Source organism: Lagenorhynchus albirostris, chromosome 12, assembly GCF_949774975.1.
Source record: "Lagenorhynchus albirostris chromosome 12, mLagAlb1.1, whole genome shotgun sequence".
NCBI lineage: Eukaryota > Metazoa > Chordata > Mammalia > Artiodactyla > Delphinidae > Lagenorhynchus > Lagenorhynchus albirostris.
This window is the reverse complement of record NC_083106.1, coordinates 40,786,812-40,805,328: the sequence shown is the minus strand read 5'-3', so window position 1 is coordinate 40,805,328 and position 18,517 is coordinate 40,786,812. Positions and strand designations below refer to the sequence as shown.

The following is an 18,517-nucleotide window of genomic DNA, read 5'->3' as shown; positions in this document are numbered from 1 at the left end:
GCAGGTAAAAATCATCCAGAGAATCTCCAGGACCTACTTGGGTGAAGAGAACTATGTGCTCCTATAATGAAGCGACCACAGATTGGTGTGATTTTTAAATGTATGTCTGCTTTTTTTTTAAATGTAAGTGTAGTTGCTGTACAATATTATATAAGTTATAGATGTATAGTACAGTGATTAAAGGTTATACTCCATTTATTGTTATTATAAAATACTGGCTATATTCCCATGTTATACAACATCCCCTTGCAGCTTATTTTATACCTAATAGTTTGTACCTCTTATTCCCCTATCCCTATATTGCCCCCCTCCGCTTTCCCTCTCCCCACTGGTAACCACCAGTTTGCTCTCTATATCTGTGAGTCTGCTTCATTTTTGTTATATTCGTTAGTTTGTCATGTATCATGGATTCCACAGATAAGTGATATCATTAAATATATGTCTACTTTTAAAAACATATACTCCTTCAGATTAGCTTTCCATTCTTCTGTTATGCATTGCACAATGTCCAAAGAGCATGTACATTTATAGTTTAAAAGAGCTCCTCGACGTTGGCCCACACCTTTTCTCTTTTTTTCTCCCTATTTCTCCCCCATCTCTCTTTGTAAAGAATGACCAATTGAACGATTACTAATGCCTCTGTTTCCTGCAGATATCTTTATAAGGAGAAAAAGATGTCATCAAATTTTCCCTGGGTGGTTTTAAAAAGAGGCCTTCTGAATTATGCCCCTAGTAAGTTTTGTTTTTTTTAATTACTGTAGTTAATGTAACTTAACTAATACGAGGTCAAAGTTATAATACTGCAGGATTGTACATGTTTTGTACTCACTTGACATTAGTGTCTGCAAATAATGAATATAGGCAGTCAATTTATACACCTCTCTGGCATTTTACTTAGGAGACAAGCCATGTCAGGATAATGAGCAACATTCCATCCAGGATTGGGCTTCTATTCTCAACTCTACCACTAACTAGCAAAGTGATTTCCAGAACAATCTTTGCATCTCAGTTGCCTCTATTGTAGCTATCTCTAAAGTCTCATTCAGATACAATATTTTATGGCTTAGAGCATATGTTTACTTTTAAAAATCAGAGAGTTATAATTTTTAAGGCATATTTTTGGTAACAGAAAAAAAAATTTTGCAGACTTTGTGTAAAGGACCTTTAAACATATTTAGTAGTAAAGGGTGGGGGACTACAGGTTGTTCAATTATTTAACACTAAACAAGGTGCTAGACAAAGAACACTGAGGGAAAAGTCAAGACTTAGTTTCCCCAAAGAAAGAATCTCTTCCTTGAACTACCAAACATTGGCTTCTCCTGTATCATTTTTGCCTACTTAGGGAAAAGGCATGTCACAGTATCCCTGGAGCCCACAGGGGGGCTGCTCCTATTTTGACCAACCAAAACTTACCTTTGACAAACACATACATTTTTGTGGTTTTGCAGGTTATAAAGAACTTAAAAGGCCACAGGTTCTCTACTGGGTTATGAGGTATAAGCAGGGTCTAGTGCAGTGCTGATCTACCCATGTATATTTAGCCCTCACACTGATCTGTTGGGTTTCCTCCCCTCTGACCTTGAGACACATGCTTTAAACGCTCTCTAATAAAGAATTTGTATTACCATAGCTTATTAAATAATTTAATACAAATATGTTAACTAAGCTGCTGAAGCCCAACAAATTCAGATCTCATCCAGAGACACTTTTCACACATGTGAAACATTAGCATAAATTTCTCAAAGTGGTTTAATTATTAGCTCACCTAAGAGATGCAGATGCATTTACTCAAAAATGCGTTTTTTTTTAACCTCTTTTCCACAGCCTAAACTAGGTTCTAGGTCCTATATAGAGTTCCTTTATATGAATGTTAAGAATGTTAAGTTACCCAATATGAGGAAGACAGAATAGTCCTCCCAGACAAATTATCAATAGCTTACAGAAAATTAAGTTGAGCATAACTGATTATCCATTAACAATCTTCTCCTGCTTTTGTATATTAATGTTCAACAGTCAGCATCTACTCTAATACATACACTGTTGACACCTTAATTTATTTATTTACTTGTTAAAGAGAGAAGCCTCTTACAAACACTCCATGACCTACCTGCTCTGGGAAAGGTCCAAAGAGTGGGGAAATCTTGCATTTGCCCATGTTCAATGTCCAGTGTGTTTCAGAACAGGGTGAGCAGAACAGGCAAGGTAACCCAAGGACATCTAAGCTCCTTCAGACTCACGTCTTCAAACTGTGGTCTTATTTTGCAAATATTATTTTCCACACTACTACCCACACAAATAAGTTAAGTTTCAAATAAAAAATGTCTTGTTTTAATAGGTCAAGGTAGATTATTCCTATGTCTGACCTTTAATAAAAGGGTTAATCGTCAGTAGTTAACATAAATTATAGACTCAAGAACAACCTAAGGCTAGTGTAAGGCATAAAAATATATATTCACCATTAGCCATCAATATGAAAATTTTCTTTCAACTTTTTATTATAAATAGTTCTGGAATTAAAAACTAAAGCGTGTTTGGAGAAACCTAGAGAAGAGAACTGTGACCCTACAGCTAACTGGTCCGAAAGCCTTACCTGATAGGCCCAAAGCTGGCTGTCAGCCTCCCCACCCCCACCCCACTTAGACTGGTAGGAGTTCCAGTCTGAGAAGGGAGGAATCCCACTGATAATTTGATAATTAGGGCTCTAATCCTAAAGGACAGTGCAGGCTCTTTGTAGTGGCTCCCCGCAAAAGCTTCCTGATTTTAAAAAAGAGTTGGGGTGGAAGGAAAAATGGACTACTTTTCTAAAAATTCCATGGTGGTCTTTAACTTCTGTACTTCGTTTGTCTACCAGTGCTTTTTAAAGTTAAGGACCACTTGAGCACAATTTTTAAAAGATCAATCTCATGAGAATATGCACTATGTGTGTACTGTAAATTTCAGGGAAATCCCAGAGTTAATTTATTTACAAAGTTTTCATGGGGTGGGGGGCTGTCTTCATTTCGGCTTTAAGTTTTACATCAAATGTTTACCACCCATCAGAGATCAGAACTGGGAAGCACGTAGCACCTTTATGTGAAGGGTGCTAGGCAATAAATATCCTATTTGAAATGAGAAAGTGTTTCCCCTTAGCACAAATTTGTTAAAAATTTACCAGGGTACCAGTAACACAGCTGTGTTGGCAATATAAAAATAGCACTGGCTGTCTTTAAACCAAATTTACAAAGTGAAAGTTTGGCTCAGATATTACAGTCCAAGCTCCCAACATGTGACTTGCTTATACCTTCTAAATTTTACCCATAAAACTGTTAGTACTTTCAGGTGTGACAGAGAACCCAAGTATATGAAGAGAACTAGAAAATACAGGAACGATAAAAATCAAGATCAAGGCAAAGATCCGTTGGTCCATGACAGGGCATACATGGTGGTACCTGCACTGAATCTAAATGTGTAAAGTCCAGAGCCTTATTCACAGCGGGCAACCACTCTTTCCTCTCTAAAACTGAACATTTACAGTGTACTTTTAGAATAACATGAGTAACTTTTTTTTTTTTTTTTTGGTTTACAAAGGAACACATCTGCCTGAACTAATCTGATGAAAATCCATAATCCATTCCTTCCCGTTAGCCTTTGACTAAATACTGAAGCTAATCATGCTGGCTTCCCTGCCCCCTGGGTTCTCACCGCAACAAGAAATTTTAAAGAACCCATTTAGTTCAACCACTTTATGCAAGACTGGGCAGTTTCAAAACATCTAGGTGCGAAGATGTTAGCACCACATGGACATAGGAGACTACATAAATTTCCTTTATGTGGTTCATTAAGACCTTCTGATCTAGAGACATAGATAACATGGATCTAATGAGGACAGATATGCATCACTAACTGTTAATATGCTGTCCTGAATTGACTGCTACTGTCTTAGTGCTTCTAATCACTAACTGTTAATATGCTGTCCTGAATTGACTGCTACTGTCTTAGTGCTTCTGCTCTAGATGCACTTTTAATCACTACTGGTCAGCACCGATAGCTTTTTCACATCCATGCATCTTTAGTATTTAAAATAATTTCCTGGGACAATTTCCTGTGATCTGCACTAACTGGCAGCGCACAGGAATTTAGAGGAATGAAACGTGTGAATTACACTGCTTCAAACTTAAGAGAAACATAAGCAGATACAAATTTGGGGCTAAATTATCTATGGGTTTTGGTTGGCTATTTTCAAGGAGGCTGAGAGATGAAGAGGAGAGGGAGATGGTTGGTGAAAGCAGAGACTTTTTTCCACCTTCCTGGTTTTGCAGCACTGACAGGATTTCTTGGAGAAGGGAAACTGCTAGACAGAAGTTGTCACAGGGAGTAAAATCCAACCCCCCCCCGCCCCCGCTCAAGTCTAGGAGGGTTCTATGCCTGAGGAAGGGTCTCAAAGCAGAAAGGCTGATGGGCTGTGGAAGGAAGCTACTTGCACAGGAGGGATGAATCAAGGCATTCTGCCTAGGGTAAACTGAAAGGCACCCAAAGCCACTTAAACTTGCTCAATTACAGCTTAACCAAATTCATCTGGTCTTTGTACTAAAATCAGAAATCCTACAACAATCAAGCTGCCTCCATTCTGGAGCCAGTCAAGCTAAGTACCTCTTCACAACCTCAAAATTGTCTCTGAAAATTGGGGGGGGAATCAGGAAGCTTCCTTTCCTGATTACCTGCCCAATGTCAAAACACAAAATTTATTTTCACAGAGACTCTGTGAACCTTAAAAAATGACAAATATATTACTTCCATTCATAATGTATTTTAGAAATTGGAATCAAGATTTGAGATGAAATGCTTTTAATAATGGTTCCTGCAGCTCTTGGATTGTGTAAAAAAACAGGCTGGCATAGTTTCACAGGGGAGAGTAGCTGTAAAAGGAGGCATGTCCACAGAGAGCCTGGTGACAAGAGGAAGTCCGGGCTTCAAGTCCTGACTCAATCACTAACTGGTTCTCGGGCTCTGGACCCTTCAACTTTCATCTTTAAAATGACAGTCCGAAAGGATTTGGAAGGTCCTCTTCAGCTTTAAGCTAGGCATGAACTAACCACATGTTACAAGTTCTAACTGAAAAACACAGGAAAGAAATTATGAAAGACTTATCAAAGTCCATGTTTGTCCTAGATTAAGTTTGTCATCATTGTGCTGCTGTGGAGGAAAACCTGTTGCATCACATGGAGTACTGTTTTTCTGACTACACCCGAAATGCAAGAGGCGGTAGGCTGGCCTTTTACATTTTCCATTTTTTGAAAAGTAAACAACAGTGTGCTCCCTATGATAGGAAGTTCTCGAGTTTCACCTTTATAGGCTGTAAGTACACACAGGATGCCACCTGGCAGAATGGGGCCACCTGACCCAACGCGGGGTGTGCTGGCTTGCTGTTAGAACATTTCTATCATGCGTGATTGATACTTTGCGTTTACATGCAAGCTTCATTTCAAAGCCACGTCCAAGCCTCATTAGAGGGCTGTTTGGAACCTTCACTGTCACTGCTCTCAGGGACGATTAACCATGGATCAGGCAGTGAAAGAGGAGGTTTGCACAGCACCTGCCCATGTATTTAATACCTACCTTGTGTGGCTTATGCTCACCGGAGCATGCGAATTAAGAACAACGGGATTCAACCTCAGATAATAATTGGCCCCATCTACTCTGACACTGAAATGGAAACGAAAGAGCCTTTGATACTGCACCTGGTGTAAGTGGAAAACCATGTCCCCCCACACTGTAATGTTACAGTCTTACAGAGTTTCAAAGGTTTGTCGTTTCTCCCAGAAAAACACTGCGGGTCCGCAGTGATTTCTAGCCGGGTGCACTCACCTCTTTGATCTTCTCCCTTTTCTCGCGGATGGCGGCGTCGGCCGGCTCCCCGTCAATCGCCCCAACGAGTGGTGCTAAGTCCACTGGAGGCAGCATCTTGAACCCCACCCTGTTACTCAGCTGGTCCTGGGCCACCTTCTCCTTCTCCATCAGGATGTCTCTTTGGATCTCCTCGGGCAGCTTCTGCAGGGTCTCCTTGGCTTCCCTCAGAGCCCGCTCGTGGTTTTCACGGATCCTGGCCAAGTTGTCCTCCAGGGCGGCCGCGGGGTCCCCGGGCGCGCCCTCCTCGCCGCGCCGGGCTCGCCCATCTGCCGCGTCCTCGGCGCGCGCCCCGGGCCCGGGCTTGCGGTCGGCGGGCGGCTGCAGGGCGGGGCTGGAGTGGAACAGGACCCCGCTGAGCAGCTTGGAAGAGTCCGGCAGGAAGAAGATCGCCCCGAAGCAGAGCGTGATGAAGGCGCTGAACACCAACAGCAGCACGAACTTCTCCGTCAGGCGGAAGGCGGCGGGGCCGGACCCCTTCCTGCCACCGCCGAGCCCCCCACCCAGGCCGCCGCCCAGGCCGCTGCCCGCGGGACTACTGAAGAGCGGCAACAGGCCCCCCACCGGCATCGCTCCCGCTGCCGCCTGGCTGCCCGCTGTCCAGTGGCCTTGCGCCGCGCCGCTCAGCAGCCAAACTTCGCCGCCGCCCGGCGTCAGCGGCTGCGGGGCTGGGTTCTGCGCATCCAGGCCGCCCAAACCCCCCGCCTGAGTTGCAGGTATCCCTTGGGGAGACAACTCCCCTCCGAGTCTTCTCCCCGGGGCGGCTCCTCTGGCAAACAAACACGCGCGACAGAGCGCTCGCTGCAGCCCCTGCGGGGAGAACAACAGTAAAACGTAGTAACTACGATGATGGTGATAAAGTTTCCACCGGTCTCCGCCCTCCAACGGCCGCGAGAGCCGCCAGGACAGCTCTCCCTGCACGGAGTCCAGCTCCCGGCACCGCCCTCGGAGCTCACACTTTGGACTTGCGGTGAAGTTTGCAGGTCTCGGGGGCGGGCTGTCCCGTGCACACCTGGAGCAGAGCCGTGCGCGGGCACCTCCTGGAGAGGGCAGCGCACCTCTGCGCCGCAGAGGCGCAGCGTGGGTGGGGGGGGCTAGTCAACTTCGCCCGCTCCTCATCCCGAAGCTCGGACTAGCTGTGTCTCCGCTTCCCAGTTGGCGGGTGCGCGTGCAGCCCGGCCGCCCCGCAGCGCTGGTAGCCGCTCAGCTGGGCTAGCGCGCCGACCTGCGGGCGAGCAGGAGCGAGCGGGGGAGCAAGACGCCCTCCGCCGCGGCTCCTAAAGCACTAACACCACTGCCGGTCTCGAGGCGGTCGGAAACGAGGGCGGTGACGCGGCCCGAGAGTGATGGCGCGGCCGGGCCAATCACGAGCGGCTCAGGGTCCCGCGGGGGCGGGGCCGAGGCGGGGAGCGGGCAGCGCCGGGAGGGGAGTTTACGGGAAGCGCAGCCTCGCAGGGGCCCGGCCGGGGGCTGGGAGGTAGCGGGGCCCGGAGGCGCGAGGCGGGTGTGGGTGGCGGCGGGGAGGGTGGCCAGACCCGCTGCGGAGGCCAAGGGCGGGAGGCGGCGGGCGGGGCACGGGGTTGGGGAGCTTATCCCGCTCCGGCCTCGGGCCCGGGTCCCAGGGGCGGTTGGTCTCGAATTGCAGGGGGAGGCGCCTGGGCTGATGCGGGACCTCCCCGCCGTCCCCTCGGACCTGCGCTGGCCGTGCGGGGCCCGCCCGGAGGAGGGCCAAGAAGGACAGGGTCTTGCAGAGAATTGCCAGATTGTTATGACGTGCGTCTTTTCTCCAGTTATCCTCCTTTAACCCAAGGCAGGGATTCCCCCAGTGCTCGGTAGCCGTTAACCCAAAAGTCCCTCGGTGAGGAGCTGTGATTTGGAGAGCTTTTGAGCTCAGCTTTTGGGCTGTCCGGTCGAACATCCCTTTACATCCGGAGACTTAATAATGGTTTTGTGGTTGCTTAGGGAGTCTTCGTGTTCATCCTCAACCCCCTTTCAAAAAAAAAAAAAAAAGTTGTGTAGCTCCCCCACCCACTCCCACTTTCAAAATTAATTTATCTCATGCAAGTTGGTCATATTTTCCATTTAAAGAAGACAGTTTTGTGCTGCCATAGCTTCAAGTAATAAGTTTCAACACTGTTGAAATTAAGTCTTGGATTTGACCACTTCGAAGGAAGTAAGGACTTGGTCCACCAGAGATTGTCTTCAAGACAGCATTATTTTACAAAATGTGTTCGTAATTCCCCTGTTGCTCTGCAAATAAAGGGTTATCAGAGAGGAAAGAGTTGACTGACTTCCCATTTCCCACTTGTGAAAGCTAGTTTGTAGCAGCCTTATCCTATATCCCTCACCTTTCTCTGGAAACGTGATTTGAGCTCTGTTTCTGCTTGTTGTCTTTAAAAAAAAGGAAACAGCTGACACCTTTCAGGAAGGTGCCCATAATGTAGTTGTTTTCAGGTGTTAGACTGTGTGAGAAAATAAAAAATAAAATTAAAAATCCTTATTACAGTTTTCATTTAAGTATTCATTTTAACGATCATTATTTGTTTTGTGTAAAATGAGTCATACACCCAAAGTTTCTGTTAATGGGAAATTATTGTTTGATAAAGCCAACTGTATGGCTTTTTTTTTTTTAATAACTGCTATGAAATTCTACGCCCAGAAGAGTGCATCATATGCAAGCAGGGTAACAAAGTTTAGAAGGACTGAAAAAGAAAACAATGATTTTTGTTTTTAATAATGGAAGGGTAATTTTTGTTTCAACCTGCAACTTGTAGATAGGCTGAAGAGTTTGAATCCCTGGGAATTAAGGTCAGTCGCTTTATGATCATCTCTTTTGGAATGACTATTTCAACTACTGTGTTTTAAGAATGGAATTATTTCTTGTAACCACAAAATATTTAGAAATGTTGAAATTAATATTACAAAGTATTCTAGAAAAGCAATAAAATCTGCTTCTAAATGCATGTTAGAGTGGTGATGAAAGGAGGTTATAAACCTAATGCTATTCTGGCACTCTTTAATTTTGATATCAAACCAGTTTGAGCATTTAACCTATATCCTGTAGTGGAAACATTCAAAATTTAGCATATGGACTTAAAAAATGATTTTTTTTTCTAAAGCCTTCAAATTTGACTCATCTATATTGTGTTTAAATCTTTTAAAGGGACTGTTCTGTTTATTTGTTTACCTTTATGTAGCTTATTTTAAGATTGCTTTCTTATCTGTTTTTCTTATAAAACAGATTTATTATGAGTGAAGCCTGCCTTTAATGACTTGTTAAACAAGAAGCTAGCATGGGTGGTTGATTATGCGATACATATTAAAGGGTGCCAGCCTGTGTCAGGTAGGATGAAAAACATATGGGAATGCTCATATTTGGGCTAAAACAAGTAAAAAAAATTCACAGAGAAAGTATTTGAAGAGACATACCAACTAAATTAAACCAACTAACGGTTTTAACCACGTAAAACCGTTAAAACTAACCATGTGTATTCATGGTAAGGAAGGAGTACAGAATGTTCAATAAGTAAAAACGTGCATTTTGTAGAAGCAAAATCTGAGACTTTGCCCTGATTTCCTTTCCATAAGCACATATTCTACAGTTGGAAACACAACGCTTTGTATCCTCATATAAAGCAAAAATAAAGGGGACTGGTTCTGGTCTCCAAATAATAAAACCTTGAATATGTCCTGTAAATCTAGACTCTCTACCTTGCCTACCTGAAGACATAGCATGATCTTTGGGATTGCCGTGATTGTGATAAAGTTGCTGTTTTCTCATTATGAACAGTCTAATGTAAACTTAGCAACCTTAGTAATTCTGTGCAGCTTTTCTGTTTAAATACTTGCTGTGTTTTCTTCTGTGGCCAGCCAGTCCTGAAGCGACTCCCTTGTACTTGCAAGTTTGCTTGCAAACTTAATTCTTACCTTTTCCTTTTTCAAAGCTTATATCTCTGTATCTTTCTTTGACAATTTGTAAATTTTTTGTTTCAAGATACAATCTTTAGAATCAAGTAATTTTTTTAAAACCTGGTTTTGGTTGGAGATATCTCCCCACCCTCCACCAAAGTACAAGGAAGTCCCCAATTTATTTGACTGCTTGAATTTCTCTGTTTTTCGAATAACATTTAACAAACGGTAGATTTAACTTTTACATAGATGTGCCTAAAATTAAATATAATGATAATTATAAACAGGATTACAGAAGGAAAAGTGACAATATTTTTATGAAAACTGTGGTGAATAAATGTTTTTATAAAGTTATAAGTTCTCAAAAATTAAATTGCCAAAAACTTTTCTTAGTAGGAAGTTTCTAGAAAGTACTAGGTTTATGGAAGAATCCTTTTGATAATCTTTGTTCTTTAAAAATAAAAAGTAATCTAATGAAAGAATTAACATATATATGTAAAATTAATACTGAAATGCTCCCACAAGTTAGATTTCTGATAAAAATCTTCCTATAGCTGATTTTCTAATTGTCTTTAAATTCCAGATCAGAGTAGGTTTCTGCTTTTATTTTTAAAAAACCAAAATATAATATGCAAACAATTGTTCATTGTGAACATTAATCTTGTAATTTCAATACTTCAATGGGCAATGCTGAATTTTACATGAAATGTATTAAGATGAGAATTAACCAAAGTTGTAAAATAAGCTATCAATAATATTCTTTGTCATTTGAGGGGTTACAATTATATCTCTGCTTCTTTCTTTTCCCCTCCTCAATTTACTTTGGAACAGCTTGAGTAGCAGATAATTTTTATAGAATTCCAATCACCTTTGTGTGTGCTTGGGGGCAGGGAGTAAGAGGCTGAATCAAGGAGCCCTCTCTGTACCTGCATGCGCCTGTTGAAAGATCTGTTTTTGTTCTGAACGTTCACTTCGTAAATATTAGCAGTCTCCAAAAACATTGTGATCCACAAAGTATTCGTGCATTAGCTCTTTAGAAATTTTAGAGCATTTCTCTCCATAGAAACAAAGTTGTAAACGGTGCTTTGGTTGCTAGTCTGCTCTGCAAAGATACATAAGACCCTAGGGAAGAATAAAATGTTGGAAAAAATAGTGTTGTAATGCTAGTAATCAAAGTAGCATTAAATTAGTAGGTGTTTTATCATGACTGATGGAGCCTGAGGACAAACAGATTTATTTGGAAGAAGAAGAGATACAATGATTGTTTCAGGAAGATTCTAAACAAACTTGCAAGGTCAGTAAGGTTTATGGAAGTTCTTAGGTATAGTTTTCCTTCACCAGGTATACATTTCTTTTGGTTTCAAGTCTATCACTAGTGCTACCCTTAGGGTGTTTTGTTTCTGTTTTGTTTTGATTTGATTAACAAAGGAACTGAAAGAGGTAAATAAGTTCCTGGAGAGGTTTTCCTGAGGTAATTGGGCAAGGGTTTGAATGAGAGAGTAATTTATTATAGAGGACATGCATGTCCTTGGCTGTGTGACCATGGGTGATGTCACCCATCTTCTGTATCTCTCATTCTTCATCTATAACATTGCTGCAGCTCTTAGATTAAATGATATAACTAATGTGTCTGGCACAACAGCATTCAAGAAATTCAATTTCTCTCCTCCCCTAAAAAGGGAACTAATGTCACTAGTTTCACTAGTGGTGAAAGAACAGTCTATAGGATTCTTATAAGCAAGAACCAGAAAAGGGTAGCAGGAAAGAAATTTTGGATTATGTGGTTCCTCACATGGTTGTCACTTTTAAACTTCTGTTTTCTATTTAAATAATATCCACTAGAGAAAAAGTGGGGGAAAGAGCCCCAGGTTTGGTAGGGAGAACGTGCTACAATGTTTCCCCACTCTTTATATAAATAGGACCAAAAAGTTTACCAAACAATCAACTTTATATTTCCTAAAGCCTTGAGAAAATGTGAGTGATGGCAAAGTCTCCATGTGAGAATGATACTACTGCTCAGTGCTTGAAGAATCAGGAAAAGAAGAATTCAGGGCAGAAAGGCTGGGCAGAGAATGCCAACAATGACCTTTCGGAGCCCTTGTATATAAAATGTTTGAATTTTATGACTTGAAGAGAGTATACTATCTCAACTGAGTGAAACTAAAGGAAAAAGTTTTTTCCCTATGACCAGAGAAAGAGACAAAATTTTTCTTAATTTTAAATTCATTAGATTCATTTTTTAAAAATAGCCTTTTCTTTAAAAAAAAAGTATTTTTTCTCTCCATTCTCTGTCCCATAAAGATCACATGCTTTTCCAGAAAAACCAAATGAATTCAGAAAAAGAGAAAAATTATGATACATTATTCTGCCCAATTGAAAAATTTTTCACGAAATAAAGTGAAGTGAAAGCACATGTGCTTGTTCCTATTTTGGAGAAACTCTCTACAACTATGACAAGATAGCACTTGGCTTCCCAATTTTATTGCAGAATAAATGTGCTGTTTGCACTACATGTTTGGTCTTTCATACTGTCCTCCAGGGCACAACTTTTTCTCAGCCCTGGGTCTCTGTAAATGAATAGGAATTCACTTGTGGTTCTTAGTCCACAGAATGTATTTTCAAGTTCACTTGAAGCATTCCCCTGCAATATACAGTTTCATTTAGGGGCTAAGGTAAAAGCAGATCTGTGTTGCAGATAGTACCTGAACAAATTATATCTACTGAATGTTTGGTAGTCTAATTGTTTGGTATAATTAATACTGGTCTGGACTGTGGGAATGGGAGGGACATACTGAAATTAACATAGGAAAAGAGAAGGGAAGAATTCCAAACCAGTGACCCATATATTTGTTAGACTTAATGGTCTGGAACTAGCTGGGTCTCATATAGGGTTTCTCCAAACTACTAGGCTTAAAATGCGTTGAGTTTGAGATACTTACTCTGGCTCTTAGATTATAAACAGCTTTTGAGCATCTGCTGAGATCATTAGGTTCTCCAGTTTCTCCCAAATATTAAATGGGTATAATGCATTCGACTATTATGATATATCATATCTTGAACAGTACCCAGCAAGAAATGAAAATATCAAGTGCCTAAAAGTGCCATTCATTAAAAAAATTCTTAAAGTCCATATATATCTCTATCAAGAAATTAATTTCAGTGTGTCTAAAAGTAAGAATTTAGTTTACTTAAGTAACTGTAGAGCTATTTTCTTTTATTCCACAGCTGTTTATAGGATAGAATAAATTACTATAAGAAGAAAGCTAGGAAATGTAAATTTGTGATACTTTTCAATTAATTAATAAGCTATACATAATGTGCCATTAAGTACATTTTATTGTGTGTATAGTTTCATTATTTCCCTCTCCTTAAAAAAAAAGTTTTAAATCACATACACTGCTGGTGGGAATGTAAAATAGTGCAGCTGCTTTGGAATACATTTCAGCAGTTTTTAAAAGGGTAAATATAGAGTTACCATATAACCCAGCAATTCCAGTACTAGGTATATACGCAAGAGAAATGAAAATATCTGTGTACATAAAAATCTGTATATGACTTTTCATAATAGCAATATTCATAATACATAGCAGCATTATTCACAGTAGCCAAAGGAGGAAACAATATAAATGTTCATCAACTGATAAAATGTGGAATATCCATACAATGGAATATGATTCAGCAATAAAAAGGAATGAAGTGCTGACACATATTATGACATGGATAAACCTTAAAAACTTTATGCTAAGTTAAAGATGCCAGTCACAAAAGACTACATATAGAAATGTCTAGAATGGGTGAATACATAGGGACAGAAAGTATATTAGTGATTGCCTTGGTCTGGGGTCCTAGGGGAAAGAAGGGTCACTGCTGAAGGGTACAAGGTTTCTTTTGGGGGTGTAATAAAAATGTGATGATATTGATTGTGATGATAGTTGCATGACTCTGTGAATATACAACTGTACACACTAAATGGGTGGTTTTTATGGTATGTGAACTATATTTGAGTAAAGCTATTACTAAAAGAATGTTTTCCTTTCAGAACTCATTTATAAGAATCTTTCTTAAGAACAATGGAATACCTTAAGCAAAAATGGTAAAAATAACAAGATGAAGTTGACATCATACAAAATGGTATTATTAAATATTTAAGTCTGAAAAGTAGTAAGTAGAGAGTATAAAGTCAAAAAAGATTTTTAAGAACACAGAGGAAAATGCTACAAATTCTCAGCTTGAGAAATATGTATTTTTATTGAGTAGTCAAACCAAAGGAATGTTTTAAAATTATGTATCACTTCTACACTCTACACTCTTTCCTATTAAATAAAACATGGACAAGTAATATCATTCATAACTTTTGTGTGTGTGGAAAATTACTATTAAATTAACTGTACCTCACAGAACTGTAGTGACCAAAATGTTTCCAGGAGAAGTTAACTGCTTAGAGTAAGCACCTTATGCTAAGCAAAATAATGCAGGGGGAAGAGAGTTGGATTAGGAATCAGAAGACCTGTTTTTAAAACTAGCTCTGATTTCTGTGGATTTTCAAACACTCAGCTTCCATTTTTTTCCTGTAAAATAATGGGGACTCCTAATTGAAAGGGTTGTTGTGATGATCAAATCAGATACCGTATATATATATATCAGAGGATGCTCTACAACTATAAGGTATTATAACAACTATTAATAATAATATTAATTATTAACACAATAACATTATATATTAATATTAATTAATAATAATAATTATTATTAAGCACTTGGAGAATCTAGCATCAGAATTCCAACACAATGATCTTTGATAAGACTAAAGGGATAATATTTTATATCTATTATATCATTTCTTTCTTTCTTTCATCTTTTCTTTCTTTTTTCTATCTTCTATCTCCAAGATATTTAACTTAATATTTCAAAAAGTTGAAATATTTTGAACAATTGACTACTATTCTATTTTTTAAAGAAATCAGAAGTATTTAATAGACTATATTATAAAATTTATAGTAGAATCTACATCTGACTCTTCTATGTTCAGTTAATTCTACCAAAATAGAAAACAATATTTTGCATGCCTTCAATAAACAATAAAAACCAGACATCCTGAGAAATTTTATATTTTTCTGCTTTCATATAGTATTCATATATACCCATTAACCTTATGTTTTCTCCTCTTGTTTTTTACCTTTTGCATTTTTATAGTTTTATAAGCTTATCACAAACATAATACGTATATATTATAGAAAATTTAGAAGGTATGGGCAACAAAAAGAAAAAAAACTTAGAATTTTTACCACAATAATGCCTTTGTACATATCTTATGTAGAAGAGGAAAACTTTTCCCTTCTAGGTTCTTTGGCTGGTTGACTAGCTAAATTGACATGAGAAAGATTAACAGGAGAAAAACAAATTTAATTTCATATTTATGGGAGTTCATAAAATATGAGACTCAAAGAAGTAACCAATTCAGGCAGCTTTTATACCTTCTAGATAAAGAAACTATTATTTGTGAAGATTTGACAAAACAAAGGGGTTTGGGCTTGGGTTTGCAAATTAATAAAGAAGTAATAAAGTTTGTTCATACGGCCTTCTCGGCCTTGAATTTCCTATCTCTGGTGGTAAGAATGCCTTTACATGCTGGTATAGGGAGGATACCTTCATATGGGAAACTTATTTTCTGCATTCAGGGGGACAAAGAGGGTCAGTATTATTCTTGCACTGACTGTTTCTTAAGTAACTTTAATTAAAACTAATCAACACACCAAAGTGGCATATTCTGAGGTAGCCTATTTTGCTCACCCTCAGTCCTGCCTTTGAAACTTTCCTAAGAAGTTTCACTCTCCAGAAGTTGAGTTGGTAGATTGTTCCATCTCATTGAACCAGTCTCCTATTCCTGACAATAGGTTGGTTCAGATAAACTCATTTCAGGAACTGGTGATGCAAATGGGATCCCAAAATTAGGCCTATATTGTGCTACCTCTCAGGTATTTGATAAGAGACATTTCTATGGAAACAAAAGAAAAACAATAATTAATGATTGGAGTAGACCATACATCTAGTTTCTGAGTTCTGCAGACAGCCAATAAGGAAGAATTTCTAGATATCAAGCTCGAAGCATCTTCAGATAGATGAGGGCAAGCAGTGGTAATTTGATAAATTTTCCTGGTTTGTGGATTGAATATATTTGATGATCTGAGTGGTCCACACAGTAGCAGATGCAAAGATTGTCCATATATGAGCTGTTATGGTGATGTTTCTGAAGTTTATATCAAGTTGTCCTATTTTAGCTTGCATGACATCAGCAAAAAAATGCAGTTTTAGTTCTCAATGATTTCAAGTCAGAAGGGTGGGAGAAAAATTAGAAATATTAGTTTGGAGAGTTGTAGCCAGATATTGGAGAAAACTGGAATTCAGGATTCAGTCCCGTTTGCAAGTAGGAAACAAAACCGCAATGACAATTAATAGCACTGAAATTTGATATCCACAAAGATATATTACTGAAACATATTTTTTCTCCCTATAATCACCCCCATTTCTATCAAAGATAACCACAATAAGACTAATTTGTTTGCAAATTAAGTCTAGTTTAATAAACGACCTGCTTGCTTACATACGTGCAGCAAGAATGGTGAATGATCATATAGGCTCTTTCAAATCTGCTTTGCTGAAACTTTTCATAAAAGTACTCAAACAGAACTCTAAAAAACCTCTTGAGGCTAGGAAAGCAAGGTAAGAACTTGCCATTAGACTTTGCCTGCAATACCTATAGATTTGGGTACATTCCTCTCTTCTTGAGTCACCCCAAATCCTGAGGTTCCTGCAACTGCCGGGAAGTGACCTTCCTTACTCCACCTGGTAAGGCTGCTAGGAACCCTGTAGGCAAGATACCAGGTTGTTTTTCCAAGTGGGTTTCTTGACTCCATAAACTCAATCTTAGTTTCTTAAAGCTGTCTGGTCAAATTCGAGTCTATGCACATCTCTCTTAAGTATGACATTCCGGTCAAAGCCTCGGTAATATAACTAATGTTTTCAATTGTGTCCTGTTACAAGGAGAACAGATTCTTATTGAAGTTATGCAAATAACTGTATTGCCATGAAAATAAGAATGCTCACTGAGAGTTTTCAAATTCTAGAGGGATCACATAGGGAGGCAAAGTAATTGCTTTATCTTTGTTCACAGGGTATACTTTACCAAACTGCTTTAAGTTAGGGGTAGCTTGAGAGAAAAGAAAAAAATATATTTTCTTAAATCTGAGAAAATAAAACATAAAAGAACCAACAACTTTTCAAACAAAAAAATCATGAAGGGGCTTCCCTGGTGGTGCAGTGGTTGAGAGTCCGCCTGCCGATGCAGGGAACACGGGTTCGTGCCCCGGTCTGGGAAGATCCCACATGCCGCGGAGCGGCTGGGCCCGTGAGCCATGGCCGCTGAGCCTGCGTGTCCAGAGCCTGTGCTCCGCAACGGGAGAGGCCACAACAGTGAGAGGCCCGCGTACCGCAAAAAAAAAAAAAAAAAAAAAAAAAGTCATGAAAATTATTATCATCCTTATCAGTTGATTCAGTCCCATGTAATTATTTCTTGTTGATCTTGATCTTTTGTTAGCAGCTTTATGAAGCTGTTAGTTTCTCCATTAGAGTTTTGTAAATTCTTACCCAATTCAGTGGTATGATCTGAAAGTTATCAGTACTTGTCAGAGTCCTTTCCATGAATATCTCTGAAGATGAAACACTTTTGCAAAAGCATCAGAGTAAAATAATAAATGCAGAAGACTTTAAAATGCCCATGATTAAAGATCTGATGAGAGCTCATCACAAGGTTCTTGACAAGGAAATTTTAGTTATTTCTGTGACATATATTTTAAGATAGTAATTAGAGTTATAAGTGATATCATGCTGGGACATATTAGATTTTGAAGTATTTTGTATAATTTCTGGAGCACTTATGACATACCTATACAAATAAAACATAAAGAAGGCTTAGCATTATCTTCTTATTTGACAATGTTTCCCATGTAATTTAACATATCAAATAAGACTAATCAAATTAAATTTCTCTTTCATAAGGAGAGAGAACAAATCTTTTGAGATGTTCCAGTATCCCTCTGGAAAATCCCAAGGTACTTCCAGGTTAAAAAAAAAACAAACCAAAAATCCCACAAAACTTCACTTAGAATTTGATTTTGGAAAGTTTGTCAGAAATATCAAAAGTTTTGTACCATATGACACAGCAATCCCACTACAGGGCATATACCCTAAGAAAACCATAATTCGAAAAGAGTCATGTACCACAATGTTCATTGCAGCTCTATTTACAATAGCCAGGACATGGAAGCAACCTAAGTGTCCATCGACAGATGAATGGATAAAGAAGATGTGGCCCATATATACAATGGAATATTACTCTGCCATAAAAAGAAACAAAATTGAGTTATTTGTAGTGAGGTGGTTGGACCTAGAGTTTGTCAAACAGAGTGAAGTAAGTCAGAAAGAGAAAAACAAATACCATATGCTAACACATATATATGGAATATATATTAAAAAAATGGTTCTGAAGAACCTAGGGGCAGGACAGGAATAAAGACACAGATGTAGAGAATGGACTTGAGGACACGAGGAGGGGGAAGGGTAAGCTGGGACGAAGTGAGAGAGTGACATGGACTTATACATACTACCAAATGTAAAATAGATAGCTAGTGGGAAGCAGCCGCATAGCACAGGGAGATCAGCTCAGTGC

General features: G+C 39.3%; 1 protein-coding gene across 1 annotated transcript in view; it reads right to left on the bottom strand.

The window, feature by feature from the left end:
• MAN1A1 (mannosidase alpha class 1A member 1) overlaps positions 1 to 7,147 on the bottom strand; it is a 170,715-nt gene extending 163,568 nt beyond the window's left edge. The window contains exons 1-2 of the mRNA XM_060168036.1: positions 6,896 to 7,147; positions 5,845 to 6,693 (exon numbers count right to left, since the gene is read on the bottom strand). Coding sequence (XP_060024019.1) covers positions 5,845 to 6,453 — 609 coding nt within the window. The 5' untranslated portion in view covers positions 6,454 to 6,693; positions 6,896 to 7,147. The remainder of the gene's footprint in view (positions 1 to 5,844; positions 6,694 to 6,895) is intronic.
• Positions 7,148 to 18,517: the final 11,370 nt, after the last annotated feature.